The 15,917-nt window shown below is 36.7% G+C and overlaps 1 protein-coding gene across 1 annotated transcript; it reads left to right on the top strand.

Moving 5' to 3' along the window:
• The first annotated feature begins 15,443 nt into the window (after positions 1–15,443).
• On the top strand, positions 15,444–15,917 carry LOC132177210 (uncharacterized). The gene has a single exon (XM_059589462.2). The coding sequence runs from the start codon at positions 15,444–15,446 to the stop codon at positions 15,915–15,917; it is 474 nt and encodes a 157-aa protein (XP_059445445.1).

Genomic DNA, 15,917 nt, shown 5'->3' with positions numbered 1-15,917 from the left:
CTTTATGCTTGCTTTTGCTGGATATGGTTAAATTATATATTTAACTGGTTCCAGATTAATTACATGCTTAAATCTCTTTCTATGATCGGACAACCTCATTAGAGGGATTCTCAGCTGTCTTTTACACATAGCTATAGGTTAGTTCCTTAAATGCATATCTTATAGTGGAGTTGCTGTTATTGCATTCCATTTTGGCTGAAATGGATAAAAAACTTCAATAGTCAGTTTTGTCACTGGCAAGTAAATTGAAACACTTGATTTCCTTGTTTTATTTTTGTAACATCCCACCCCAATGACACACAATATTGTCCGCTTTTGGCTCCCCCAAACTAGACTTCCCAGGAGGTCACCCATCCTGGTACTACTCCAGCAGAAGCACGCTTAACTGCAGAGTTCTGCTGGGATCATAACCATCACGGCTTTAAAATGCGTTGTTGTCATTAAGAGTGTAGTATACATTTAAGCACATCCTCATCTCCATACCCAAGCAATGTGTGACGTCACAATTTTACTCAACATTCTGGTCTATTCCACTCTATTCTATCCATTTCTGCGTGTGTTTGCTCATTTTAGCTTGATGTTTGTGTTTCAGCTTTGATATACTTTTGTTAAATTATGTTTTAGAATTTTTTTTAACTTCAAAAGTCAGTTTTGTCACTTATCAGAAAACAGAAACGTCATATTTGTCAGAAAGCAAGGCCTTTTTTCTTTTTCTTTTTTTCCTTCTGGTGTAGGCCTTAATAATTTGATTTGTGATTAAAAAATGCCAATTTAATGTAAAGTAAGCCATGGGATTATAATGGAGTTTCTTGGACTAGGTTTTCAAAAATAAAAAATAAAAATAAAAATAATCAAAGCTCTTAGCAATTCCTCAAGATGACGTGCAGCTAGGTGGGGGATTTTCTTGGGATTTTAATAAATCACCCTATGATAATTGAGTAATGATGCAAAGCACGCGGCGTGCGTGGCACGCCCACGCACGCCAGTGCAAAAAATTTTTTTTTTTTTTTTTTTTTAAAAAAAAAAAATAATAAAATAATAATAAAATAATAAAAAAAAAAAATTTTGTGCCTGGCGTGCATCACTGTTGATGCACGCCAGGCGTGCTTTCCATCATTACTCATGATAATTTGAACATCACCCCATTTGTCTCATTAACTTGAACCATTAAACTACATGCTATTTTTAGACATTAAGAAAATAAAATTTTTGGGGTAACTTCACTTTAAACCTCTAAATTACCATGCGATTTGACAAGTCTTTCTAAACTTTAAAACCTCTCAATTTGAACCCACAAACTTTCAATTGCATTCAATTTGAACCCATTCTTCAGATTTTAAACATTAAAAGTGAGATAATAACGTTTATACCCCTAATTGTTTTATAAAATTTCATACCCTACAGATATAGTTGGTAATTTTGAGAACACGAGTTACCAATTTCTCATTGTAAAACTGCACAGCAGACACTGACCATGTAACCATGGGCACTCCTGCAGCCACCCCTTCCAATATGGAATTCCACCCACAATGAGTCACAAGCCCTCCAATTTCTTCACGGTCAAGAATCAACACTTGGGGCGCCCAATCTCTTATGATTACTCCCTTTCCTTTCATTCTCTTCTCAAACCCTTCAGGCAGCCACTCTTTTTCTTCTTCTCCATAACTCTTTTTCTTTTTTCACAACCCAGATTAATAATTTGCACTTGGGACTCAGATTAATAATTTAATACCACATTTTATTTGGACCGTTCATTGCCTAGATCGTAACAACAAATAAAAACAAGAAATAAGGAGTGGCCGAAGGGTGCTAGGGTTGTCTCTAGGGGATGGTTCGGTCGCTCTCATTGATCGGTTTAGGAGTGGCTGAATTGCCCCTCCTGTGCGGATGAACCACACAAAGGAAAAGGTTTAGTCGGCAACAGCTACCCATTTGGAGCACTTTCGGTAGGAGTAGTCAAATAGCTACTTTAAAAGTATAAATTTCTACTTAAGGTATTCATTTTTTATATATACTCCAACATATTCTCTATTTTACTCTTTATTTTCTTTAAATATTTTTTTTATGTGGTTGAGAGTGTAAAAGAAAGAACGGGAGATAGAGTGAAAAAAAAAAAAAAAAAAATGGAGAGAGAAAATAATAAAAAACTTTTGTAGTGTGAATAGTGAATAGACAAAAGAGCCTATTTACTGTTCACACTATAAGAAAAAAATGTTAAAGTATCAACTCTACTCAACACAAAAAATAATTCATAATAGTCAAATTTAACTATTATAGATCATTTGCCTATTCTTTGGAGATGCTCACCCTTTGGCCACCCTTTATATTTATTTATTTTATTTGTTGTTATGGTGTGGACCATTTATTTTAAGGAAAAATTACACTTTACCCTACCAAAGTTTGGGGTCATTTTCAATTCGACCTCCAATGTTTCAATTTTTGCAATCCACCTCCCCCCCCCCCCCTGAACTTGCCAAACATTTGCAATTCGGCCATTCCGTGAGTCAAAGCCGCTTTGACTGACAGAACAATGATCACGTGCGACTAGGGCAGCAAGTTCGGGCTCAGCTCACATAAGCTCGGCTCTTGCTCGACTCGAATATTAAATGAAGGGTTTCATGAACACAAATCCTGGCTCGAATATTAAATGAAGAAGCTCGGCTTGACTCGACTTAGCTAAACTCGTGAGCGCGCTCGTATAAGTGTGTGATAAATAATTATTTGTAAAACTGTTAAAGTATGTTGTACTTAAATTAAATAAGAGGTCAAATATTAATTAACAAAAGATAAAAATTAAAGTAAAACTTAATGGCATTTTTGTAAATTGTAAGAGTACCCTTAGTCCAACTTTTTTAGCTTTTCCTTTTTCATTTTCCAAGGCTATTCCAGACATTGCCTCGTTTGCCTTGAGATCTAGGCCCCATCCCTATCAAACGTTTGATGATCCTCACTTCTTCTAACTCTTCCATTTCTTTCTTTTAACTTTTTTATTCACTTTTCTGTAACTTCTTCTTATTCTTCGCAGACCCATTTCATTTTCCTTCTTCTTTCATACACACATTCCTATACACTAAAACATGGTTTGATTTTTTAATTGATTACAAAAACGCGAGTGTCGAACCGCCACACGCACGTCGAAGAGAGACCGAAATGCAGAGATTGAGAGAGAGACTAAGACGCAGAGAGAGATATGGTCAAAAGAAGAAGACAATGAAGCCAAAGAGGAGGGTTTCCGATCATGGGTTGTTGTGAGGTAAAAAATTTAGATTCGCTGTATTTTCTTTACACCCATTGTATATATAGAACGAAAATCACATTGTTTGGGTGAGATTTCACTTAGGTTTGATTTTGGTTGAGATTTCGGGGTATATGCTATTCGGTTTAAGAGGTCGTATGATGTGTTCTTATGTGGGTTTTGGCCAAAATACTCGAGCTCGAGCAGGGAACCAACCTTGACGAGCCGAGCTTGAACACTGGTTTGAGGCTCGTGTCGAGCTCAAGCTCGAGCCCGAGCCTGACAGAAACTTAAACAAGCAAAGCTCGGCTCGTTTACACCCCTACGTGCGACGCACATGATCACTTCTGGCCATTTTCTACCGAAAATGCCCCTCCATCCTAAAGTTCCAAAACACACACCTGACTTCACCTGACGCACGATTAACCCAACCCAACCCAACCTAAGCTAATGAACAAAGTAACCTTCAGTTACTTTTTTCCCTTTGCACAACAAGAAGTCAAGGGCAGAAAAACAAAGAAGCACGGGAGAAAGCGACACTAGAGAACCCATTTCCGCGACAACCACTCGATAGAGACAAATCAGACAATTTATTTCGACAAGGTAAGTGTTTTCCCTTTTGAAATCGTATATTTATACCATACAAAAAAATTAGATGGAAAAAACTAGGGTTTTTTATTATTTGGGGGTTTTAGTGAGGGGTGTTTTTCTTTGGTTATCTTTTAGTACGTGATGTTAATTTATTGTTTTGTTTGTCGTATTGTATTGTATTTGCATTTGTTGGCTTTATTGCGTGCTTTGCTTTGGTGAAGTTGTTTGTTTCCGTTGGAAGAAAAGTGGTCCTTAGAGTGTAAAGGCTAATGTCGTGTGAACAAAAGTGGTCTCCAAATCCAGTATAGTGTTGTCGTGTGAACAAAAGTGGTCCCCAAATCTAGTAAACTATCCACAAATGATAAAGATGAAACAAAGTTGTTAATATGCGAGTAATTATAGGTCAATGTGTGCCAACCTGACAATAAAGGCCCAAAAATTAAAAAGGGATGTAATGTTAACCCTTATTTTTCTTTAATGAAAGGAAAAAAAAAAAAAAATGCCCTCCAATGGTTAATCATCTCATTTCCATGAGCATTGTGAAACTCATCATTTAAAATCATGTCCATGTCTATTTTATAAAACTCGGTATCTATTTAACAATTGAAATAAGACTTTCACATTTCCCATTTGTAAAATATGTATTAAAAAATTAAAATGTTGCCCACTTTTACCAATCTTGTAACAAAATGTTGTACCTCAACTCTCAAATATATAATATCTTTAGTTGTAAATGCTTTCAATCTTAGAAAACTCTAAAAGTTGGCCAATATGAATCAAGAAAATTGACAAAATTATCCTTTGTGCTGTGCTGTCTTACTCCTTTGAGTTGTTCTGTCTTATATGAATCGTATGAAGTAAAAGGCATACTTGGAAGTAAAGCCGCTCATCATTTATATGATTATCTTTCTATATATGTAAAGACGCTCATAATATATTTTATTCATTCACGTTGTAGGATGTCGTCGAATTTAGTGTTTGAGGTTTGTTATGGGGGTAAGTTCGACAGGAGTTCTGGTTGTGAGTATGTGGGTGGAGAAGTGACTGTTCACAGTGGTAGTTATGGTCCTGACCAGTTGTCTTTTTTTGAATTGGAAGATATTTGTAAAAATTACAGGTATAGGGCAAGGGATTTATTGTACTTTAGAGAACCTGAGAACAATTTAATGGGTGGTTTGCATTTAATAACCTCAGATGACGATGTCATGTATATGGTTGGCTGCCACAAAGGGTATTTTATTGTGCATTTATATGTTGTGTGTTTTGGGAGTGGTCACGGTGATGAAGAGGAATATGAAGAGGATGATGAAGACGATGATGAAGAGGAGAGGAGGAGGGCTGATTACAATGACCCTTGGTGGAAAAACAAGGTCAGTAATGATGAAGATTTATTTGATGTAGACCTTGATGTAGGTGATGGTAGAGCTAGAACTAGTGGTGCTAGAACTAGTTATGCTAGAAGAACTGGTGATGGGGATGGTGATAGTGATAATGAGACTGAAGGTGATGATGAACAACAAGGTGATGTAGAAGAAGATGATGAGGAAGAATGTGATGAAGAAGATGGGAATCAAGATGAGGTCCATCCAAGTGGTGATTTTGTAGGTCTGAAAGTGGACCAAAGAATAAAGGAACATTTGAAGAAGTAGATGATGATGACTCTAACTCATAAATGGCTAGAAGTGACATACTCGAGTCACCACCTATTACTAATGAGGAAGGTGAATTAACATCTGTCAACTCACTTGAATTTCACAGAGTTGACCTAGTTAACCCAATGTTGCACCTCAAAATGACTTTCCCAAACATACAAACGTTTAGAGGATCTGTTAAAGAGTACAATCTCATGAGGGGCAAGGAAATTAGGTTGAAAAGGAATGAAAGACGAAAGTGTATCGTGGTGTGCAAGGATGACAAGTGTCGGTATTGAGTGTATGCAAAGCAGACTCCTAGTGAACAAACATTTTAGATAAGATCTATGCACCCGAAACATGTGTGTAGTAGGCAATACAAGAACTCAATTGTGAACTCAACTTGGATAGCCAACAAATTGATCGAGAAGTTCAAAATTCGGCCCAACATGCCCTTGAATGTCATACAACATGAAGTGAAGGATAAATGGAAAGTGGATGTAACTCCAAGTATGATGTATAGAGCTAGGAAAAAGGCATGTAAAAAAATATATGGTAAGCTTGAAGATTAATACAGTCATCTATGGGATTATTGTGAGACATTGAGAAGGACTAATAAAGGAAACTGTGTAATGATGAAGGTGGACAGACCAAACCCTAGTGTGCTTCCAAAATTTGGAAGACTATATATTTTTCTGGCTGCAATGAAGAAAGGGTTTTTGGAGGGTTGTAGGCCTATTATAGGGGTGGATGGATGCTTCCTGAAAGGGTCATTCAAGGGTCAACTCTTAGCTGCAGTTAGAAAGGATGAGAATAACAATATGTACCCAATTGCCTTTGCTATTGTTGAATTTGAGATGAAAGAGTCCTAGATATGGTTTTTGGAAACCCTTGTGTCTGATCTTGGACTATATGAGCGGGGCTCTAGACCAACATTCATTTTAGACAGACAAAAAGTAAGCTATGTTACATTTAATTTTGAACAATAATTTTACATAACACTTCAATAATATTTATTTATAACATATTAATTATCTTTCTTCTGCAGGGTCTCATGCCAGCTTTGGAGGTTGTGCTTTCATTGTCGGATCATAGAATTTGTGTTAGGCATCTATATGCCATCTTCAGGAACTTAGGGGGGGCATAAAGAATTGGCCTTGAAGGAGAAGTTATGGGCTGCAGCGTCTCCATACACTGAACATGAGTTTACTGCTCATATGGAAGAATTGAAGACACTCAGCAAGGATGCCTACGAATACTTGAGTAAGATTAACCCTAGTGGGTGGTCTCGGGCTTCGTTTAATGAATATCCAAAGTATGAGTTGTTAGTGAACAATATATGTGAGTGTTTCAACTCATACATCCTCAAGGCGCGTGACAAACCTATTTTGACATTGTTGGAGATGATAAGGAAAAATTTGATGATGAGGTATCAGGCTAAGAGAGAAGGGATTGAGAAGTTGATTGGTAAGTTGTGCCCTAGAATTGTGCAAAAGATGGAGGCAATTGGTCTAGAAGCAATGGACTGCATTACAAACTACACTGGTGATAGAATGTTTGAGGTTACTGCTCTCAACAACAAACAGTATGAGGTGGACCTACGTAGAAGAATATATGGTTGCAGGCAGTGGGAACTCACTGGAATCCCTTGTCTCCATGTCTTTTCTGCTATACTCTATGATTGTGGGAATCCCGAGGACTATGTTGATGACTACTACACAATAGAGAGGTACAAAAAGGCATACGCACCAATTATTTACCCAATTCCCATTGAAGAGCAATGGATAAAAACCAACCATGATAAATGGGAACCACCTAAATATAGAGTGGCCCCTGGGAGACCAAAGAAGGTAAGAAAGAGGGCTCCTGATGAGAGTAGGGACTCCAAAAATCCACACCGAATGAGGAAGTTTGGTGCAAGGATGAGATGTGAGAAGTGTACTGGCTTAGGTTATAATAAGTGGAGTTGTCCATTGAATAGGAGTTTAGCAAGTCAGCTTAATACCCTACCTGCAGGAACTGTAAGTATCAATGTACTCTATTCATTTGTCCTTAATGTTCCAAATAGTTATAACTGACTGCTTTTGGACTTCGTATGAATACGCTCATTTTTTATGTTGGTTCCATTTTTTTCAACCACAAAGTGTTGGGTTCCAATACTCAAACTCAGGCTAAAAGTAAGGCACGGATTGTGTACAAGGTATGAATTTATGGGTACATGTGTGCCAATACTTTAGAGGTCCTAATAGTAGTGTTGTAGGTATTTATGGTTTAGGTACAAAACCACAAAGTGCATTGTTTCAATTAACTGACAATTGGTTCATTTTTTGTTAAGAGAAAGCCCAGACAAATAAAAAGAGTGGCAATGGTGGTCCACAATCATCAAGTGCAGTGAAGGTACTTAAATAAAATTGTTTTTTATAATGTACATATTTATTTATTTTAATTGTTTGTATCATTCGTTTTTTTGGGTTTTTTTTTTTTTTTTAGAAGAGTAAGGGAAAACTTTAACATACACGTACTCCACATAGATCTATAATCCCCAGTCTTGTTGATGAAAGAGAGCACACACCTCCACCTAGATTTGGTCTTGGCAGAGAAGTCACCCCCTTGGACCTGCACCAGGAATTATCTTACCTCCAGCATGGGGCAATATGGCTGACACAGAAGAGATAGAAATTCCTACAATTTTCACAGGAGGTCCTGCAACAAAGACTCGTACATCTAATTGGGTTAGAAGTATTTTTCGTAGTACCCCTACCAAGGCTCCTGTACACATTGACCTCACTAAAGAGGGCCCTAAAACTAGAGGTAGTGCAATTGGAGGGCAAACTATTGGTGGTGGAAGACTAGGGCCTAAAACTAGGGGGATTTGCAGGCAGAGGTGTTACAGTGACTGGTGGTGGAGGCAGAAGTGGTGCAGTGAGAGGCGGTGGAAGCAGAAGTGGTATAGCTGCATCTACTGATGTAGCAGCTACATCCAGTGGTGCTGAAGCAAAGTCTAAAACTGTGGTGAAACTGAAAGGAAAACGTATTGTGAGTACAATACAGAAGGGAATTGCAGTTGTGGAAGCTAAGAAAAAACGGCTCAATCCAGAGTGGAAGCTATAATGTGCTAGAGCTATAGTCTCTTTTTTTTTTTTTTTTTTTTTTTTGTGTGACAAGTATGTAATGTATTTTGTGACAAGTATGTAATGTTTTTTGTGACAAGTATGTAACATTTTTTGTGACAAATATGTAATGTCTATAGACAACTTGTTAATGTCTACGGAAGTTGGTAATGTGTATGAAACTATTTTGTATGAATTTGTGAATGTGTATGTTAATGAAGCTGTTTTATTGACATTAATTTGTTCTACTCTATTGACCTTAATTATTATTTGAAGATTGTCACTATTTGAGGAATTTGTTAATTATTAGTTGAAGCTTAGTTACTTGTTGGAAAATGTGAGTCATTATACAGGTGCAGATTAATCATATCAAATGCATGATATGATTATCATATATCATGTAATAATACTGAAGGTATAGTTAAAGATACTCGTTTATTTGGTTGCATGATGTCATACTTCTCCATAATTGACATTTGGAAGCTCATAGTCATACATATAACAACTAATAACTTCATTACAAATAACATACACAATATAGTACGCTACATGGGGTAAGCTAAAAGCTACATGACATCCACAATGTGCTTCCAGAATTACACGACTCCACAACTGCTTTGCTTCCATTGTTCTCCCAAAATGACATAAGTATAAAAGACCACATTGTGCTCCCAAAATGACACATAAACATAAAAAACCACAATGTGATCCCAAAAGTACATACACCTTAGTTCAACTTCATATTGCCAACTTTGCATTGATATGGACCACTTTGAGTGTATCCAAACAAAAAAAAAAACAAGAATACCACTTAAACAAATTATCCACGAACAAACAAGCATTATTTGGTAATTCTTCTTAACTGCATAAAGTTTAATCTCCCCAATCTCTACTTCCTTATGATACCGGGCAATTTCTTTATCCATTTCTACCTTCACACACAGATTTTCTTTATCCATTTCTACTTTCACACGCAAATTTTCTTTTTCCATTTCTACCTTCACCTTATTGACTTCAACTTCAACCATGTCTCTAAACCATTTTGCTTTTGACAACAATTTTTCTTACCTTCGCCAGAACCAACTTCCAACCTTTTTACAACTGGCACACAACTCATGATCAATCCATTCAAATAAACTACAATCTCGGTTAATCTGTAAAATAGTAAACAAATATTAATCATCAATCTAAACACAGAAAATATTAGTTCCTAATGAACTATCTAGCTATAGGGTATAGTCATACACCATCTGGAAAGCACTAGTGCTGAATAAACAACTACTTTGCAGAAAATTACAAAAGCAAAAAAGTCATTCCCAAGTATTTACCCAATGAGTTTACTTCATCAATTAGATCATGTCTAAGGTACCAACATTTATGTTTGGGTTGTGTATCTTTTTTAATTGTTTATAACATGAAACCAATCCTTTTGGCACTTAAATTAGCAACCTGCAGCTAGGCTTTGTTGTCTCTCTTTTGGGACCCTTTGGATCATTTGGCTATCGCTTGTTTTAAAGTAGTTGATAAAGTAGTTTGGTAATGTGTAGTGCTCTCTTCACTTATTCAAGTATAGTTCTATTAATTGAATCCCCATTATGAAGTTTTCTTTCTATAATTAGCTGTATGGTGAAGGTTAATATTGGTGACCTACAGCAACAACATTAATAGTTTCGATTATAGAATTTAGAAGACAAATTAACGGCACAAGCGTTATTATATTCTTTAACCAATATATATGCTACTTAGCTAATTATTCTAAGAGAAAACCATAAAACAGAAAAATGGTTGGTTTTCGACAGATTAGTCCAAATAGACTTTGCTGAATAGAGGGAGCTCTTTGGGTGACCTAATCTCCACATGTGCAGGCTTTGCAGCAAAATTGAAACAGAAATTAAAACAAAACATAACAAGAGTTTGGAATTAAAACAAGAAATAATCAGAACTCATCCTAAACACATAACCAACAATGAAAATTAAAACCCTAAACAAGAAATTATCAATAGCCATAGTAAACACATCACCAACAATAAAAATTAGAACCCTAAACAAAAAATTAAAACAATCAATTTGTTCTACTCATCCTAAAATACAAACCCACAACGAAAATTAGAACCCTAAGCAATAAATTATGTATTTGAAGAACTTGCCTAAATTTTTGCAACACTAATCATAAACATACAACTTGCCTTATAATTTTCATAACTCACAAACTGCTACCCGAAATTTTGATCTGTTTGAGCTATTTTCACAATCATCGGCCCCTCACAGTAATAAAGCCGCTGCAGTGAAGATGAAGCTCCGCTTCCAGTGCAACCAAGCGATCCACTAGAACTTGAGGTAGACTCCATCATTTCTCTCTGTAGTGAAGATGAAGCTCCCCTCACTAAAACCCCCAAATTACCAAAAACCCTAGTTTTTTTCATCTAATTTTTTGTACGATGCGAATATACGATTTCAAAAGGGAAAACACTTACCTCATCGAAATAAATTGTCTGCTTTGTCTCTGTCGAGTGTGTTGTCACAGTTACCTACCTAAATTAATAGGCAAATAATTGGATGTTTTACCCGCAAGTGCACAAGGTCAACACAGTAGTATAAGGTGCAAGTATGGGGTCATTCCCACGAGAATTGCTAAATTTTGCTTAAAATTGATTCCAAAAGTAAAATAAAACAAAGATTGGATTTGAGTTGATAATGATTAAAAGGTAGGGCATTGATATCCACCACTAATTATATTTAGCTAATATATCAATATGTCAATGTTTTGATCATGTTATGAATATCTAATGTTTGTCAACCAAAGGGTATTGGTGTCTACTCCTTAAGCTATTGATTTTCCTAAGTGACGAATTAGGCATGCGTGTCTACTCTAATTCTTTTCTTTTTTAAAGGATTTAGCATGGATGTCTACTCCCGGTTCCCTATGTTGATTAACCCAAGAACCCGATGTGGATTTCTTTTGTTACTTATGTTAAACCCAGGACTCGGTCATCCAAATTGATTTAACTAACTAGTTCATACCACATGCATATGTTGATCAGGCACACACATATGAGGAATTCATGAAAACGGGAATTAATCAATTTAGATATCACAATACGATCATCACAAGGCCGCCAATATTGAATATCAACTAAACATAACTAGGGCTTCAATCTAGCCCTACTAAATAAATTAATTACGCATAAGTTTGATGTTAAATATCTTCATAAAATAAAATAAGACAAAGGAAAAGAATAAACCCAAAACTTGAACTTTAAGAGCTCCAATTCTTCTCCTTAGAAAGTGTGTCTATTCTAGAGGCTTAAAAGTCTATTTATAGGCCTTTAGGAATACTCTAGAACCCCTAGAAATCGTAGGATTTGAGCCCTAGTTTGCACTAAGCTACAAAACCCTAAAAGTTGCTCTTTCCTTATTAAGGCTGCCAGCTGACTTGGCCATCACGCACGGGTGCGCTCGATCGCAGCCCGTGTGCGATCAATCGCAGGTCTGCGATCAATCCTCCTTGTACTTACGCTCAATCGTGGTTGCCTTGTGCATTGTGGTCATCGCCTATAGTGCGCTCGATCGCTCTACCTAAACCTTCCAATTTTCAAAATAGCTCTTTTTAAGTCCAAAACTTATGAAATTTCTTCTTTTTCTTCTAATAACCTACAAAATAAAGGAAAACACAATAAAAAGCTAAAATGACTTAATTAACTAAAACTAAAGGATTAAAACATATAAGTTAAGGGTTAAAAATATGAATATTTTAGCACTTAACAGATTGTTATTGCAAGGTTGTTGCGGAAATGGGTTCTCCAGTGTCGCTTTCTCCCGTGCTTCTTTGTTCTTCTACCATTAACTTCTTGTTGTGCAGAGGGGAAAGAGTAACTGAAGGTTACTTTGTTCACTAGCTTAGGTTACTTTGTTCATTAGCTTAGGTTGGGTTGGGTTGGGTTGGGTTAATCGTGGGTTAGGTGAAATCAAGCGTGCGTTTTGGAACTTAAGGATGGAGGAGCATTTTTGGTAGAAAATGGCTAGAAGTGATCATGTGCATCGTATGTAATCACTGTTTCATCAGTCAAAGCGGCTTTGACTGACGGAATAGCTGAATTGCAAATGTTTGGCAAGTTCGAGGGGTGGATTACAAAAATTGAAACGTTGGAGGTCGAATTGAAAATGGCTCCAATCTTTGGGGGGGCAAAGTGTAATTTTCCCATATTTTAAAGATCTCCAAACTTTAGAAAATGACATTGGACTCTCAATTAGACACTTTTACATTTTTCTCTCTAAAATACTCTTAAATTTATAACAAAATAATAATCATTTGAAAAAAAAAAAAAAAACAAACAAACAAACAAACAAACAAACAAAATTATTGAAAAAATTAAACAAAACAAAAACCAAAAAAATGGTTTTTATTTTTTTTATCTTTTTTGTTGAGAAAAACGCAAAGTGTCTAATTTTGACACACAATTATAGTATGGGGCCAATATAATATCACTTTTTAAAATTCAAAGAGGTAAATAAAAATATGTTAATAGATGAGAAAACTAACGAAATATCATAAATGAAATTGTTCCATGATCCATCCAAACTTAAGAAAATATATGGCAAATCTCCCAATATCTTTTTTAAAACAAAGAAAAATATTATTTTTTTTAGCTCTCCTTCATCCCTTAAATTTTAAGAGCAACTGTAACTGTCATCTCCATCTCAAATTCGAGTGTGATTGACTCTGAGCTAAATTATACGTACATTGCTTTGATTCCCAAGAATAGTAATCCTATGTCGGTGACTAATTATAGACACATAAGCTTATGTAACGGGATCTATAAAATTGTTTCAAAAGTCATTGCAAATAGGCTTAAGGGAGTTTTGCCACTTTTGGTTTCACCTTATCAAAGTGCATTTATACTGGGACAATTAATCACCAACAACATCCTTGTTGTATATGAGACTCTTCACACCATGCATTCGAGAATGTGAGGCAAGGAGGGTTATATGGCAGTTAAGTTGGATATGAGCAAGGCATATGATAGGGTGAAGTGGAGTTTCCTATAGGTTGTGATAAGGCGATTGGGTTTTACGAAGAAGTGGATTAATATTATAATGATGTGTGTTCGGTCTGCAAATTATTCAATTTTGGTGAATTGAAACCCTGTGGGTTGGATCATTCCATCTCGTGGTCTTAGACAAGGGGATCCTATTTCTCCGTATTTATTTCTACTTTGTTCTTAAGCTCTGAGTTTGCTCTTAACCTAGGCTGGTCGAAAGGGCTATTTTCTGGGGGTTCCTACGTCTAAAAAAGGCCCTCGCCTTAACCATCTTTTCTTTGCAAATGACAGTGACCACTATAGAGTAGATTTGAGGCATTGGAGAAGAATGTCGACGTTGTTACGTATTTATGAGGAAGCCTCGGGCCAGAAACTAAACAAGGAGAAGACTTTTGTATTTTTTAGCAGAAACACACCTCCATTGGCAAAACAAAAAATTTTGGACATCTCAGGAATTCATTCTTCTCATCGTTTTGATACCTACTTGGGTTTGCCGGCCTTGGTGGGCAAATCACGGAGTGCAGCATTTCAGGGTATAAAGGCAAAAGTGTGGAAGAGGCTGGAAGACTGGAAACTAAAATTTCTATCTCAAGCTGGGAAGGAGACGCTTCTGAAGGCGGAGATACAAACGATCCCAACTTACAATATGAGTGTCTTTTTACTCCCAAAAGCACTTTGTATTGACATCAACTCAATGATGCAGTAATTTTGGTGAGGTCAAAAGAAAAATGAGAAGCGTATTCATTTGATGAATTGGGAAAAATTGGGTGTAGCAAAGTCCCGAGGAGGTATGGGATTCAAAGACCTTATCCTGTTTAATCGTGCTCTACTTGCGAAGCAATGGTGGAGATTATGGGAGACAGTGATAGCTTGACCTCTAAAATCATGCAAGCTAAATATTATCCAAATGGTATCATTTTGGATGCTAATTTGGGGTCAAAACCCTCTTTTGCCTGGAGAAGTATATTTGGGGCACAAGACATTTTAAGGGAAGGATTAATTTGGAGGATTGGCGACGGTTCTCAAGTAAATATATGGAGAGATAAATGGTTGCCGACACCAACAATTTATAGGATTCAATCTCCCCAAAGGTGGTGGGAGCTACATCAACAGTGAAGGAATTGATTGACCAAGATACTCATGGTTGGAAGTGGTCTTTACTTGAAACTATATTCAGCCCAACAGAACTAGAGGTGGTTAAATCCATTCCTATAAGCATGACTGATAGGCCGAATGTGCAAATATGGAGGGGGACTCAAAATGGAATTTTCACTGTTAGCTGTGCGTACCATTTAATTAAAGAGAAAGGTCAGTTGGTGGCAGAAAGTTCAAAATGACTTGCTGAGCATGCCATATGGGGGGGGGTATATGGAAGTTGAAACTTACTAATGCGGCGAAGAATTTTATGTGGCGTGCTTGCAAAAATCTTCTCCCAACAAGAGATAATTTGTTGAAAAGAAAGGTGATTAAGGACCCGCTATGTTCTATATGTTATCTGGAACCCGAAACTACATATCACATTCTTTGGGACTGTCCGTCTACGAAGGACGTCTGGGGGAATAGTAAAAGGATTTTCCAGAGAAGTGTTTTTAGAGGGTTAGATTTTTTCAACATAGCCGAAGGAATCTATGCACGGGGTGATATGGATGTGTTTGGGCTGTTTAATTGTGGAAATTGCACATAAAATATGGAAGAGGCGTAATGGCTAGATCCATGAAGGCATATTCATACACCCGGATGCCGTGATACGAGAAGCTACAATTGCCATAGAGGAGTTCCAAGATAACTGAACCTTTCTTCTCCGAGTGATGACAAACTTGTTTGGTGGACTACACCCATGGTGAGTAGTTTTAAGTTGAACTGTGACGCTGCCTTAGACAGCAAAGGAGGAATAATGGGGTTTGGCATTATTGTGCGTGATTGGGTAGGGAAGGTTTTTACTGCTAAAATTTTTTCTCAAAATGGAGCTCTGGAACCCACTGCAGCAGAAGCTATGGCCGTGTTCTATGGGGTCAAATTTTGCCAAGAAAATGGTCTACATAAGATAATTATTGAAAGTGATGCAAATCGGGTTACAACAGCCATCCAAAACCGTGGAGGAAAAACATGCAGATTTGGACATTTAATGGATGATATCTTATTGATATTGGGTTCTTTTCCTTCGGAGGTCCGTCATGTGAAGCGGAAGGCTAATAAAGCAGCTCATGGTTTAACTCGGGCAGCAATTAAACAAGTCATTGATGCTATTTGGGTGGAAGAAATTCCTCCTTGTATCCGTAATATTGTTTTGACAGAGTTCTCTGCTCTTTGA

The sequence above is a fragment of the Corylus avellana genome, chromosome 4, assembly GCF_965113065.1.
Source record: "Corylus avellana chromosome 4, dhCorAvel1.hap1.2, whole genome shotgun sequence".
Taxonomy (NCBI): domain Eukaryota; kingdom Viridiplantae; phylum Streptophyta; class Magnoliopsida; order Fagales; family Betulaceae; genus Corylus; species Corylus avellana.
Note: the sequence above shows the minus strand (reverse complement) of the source record. Positions and strands in the feature narration are given on the sequence as shown.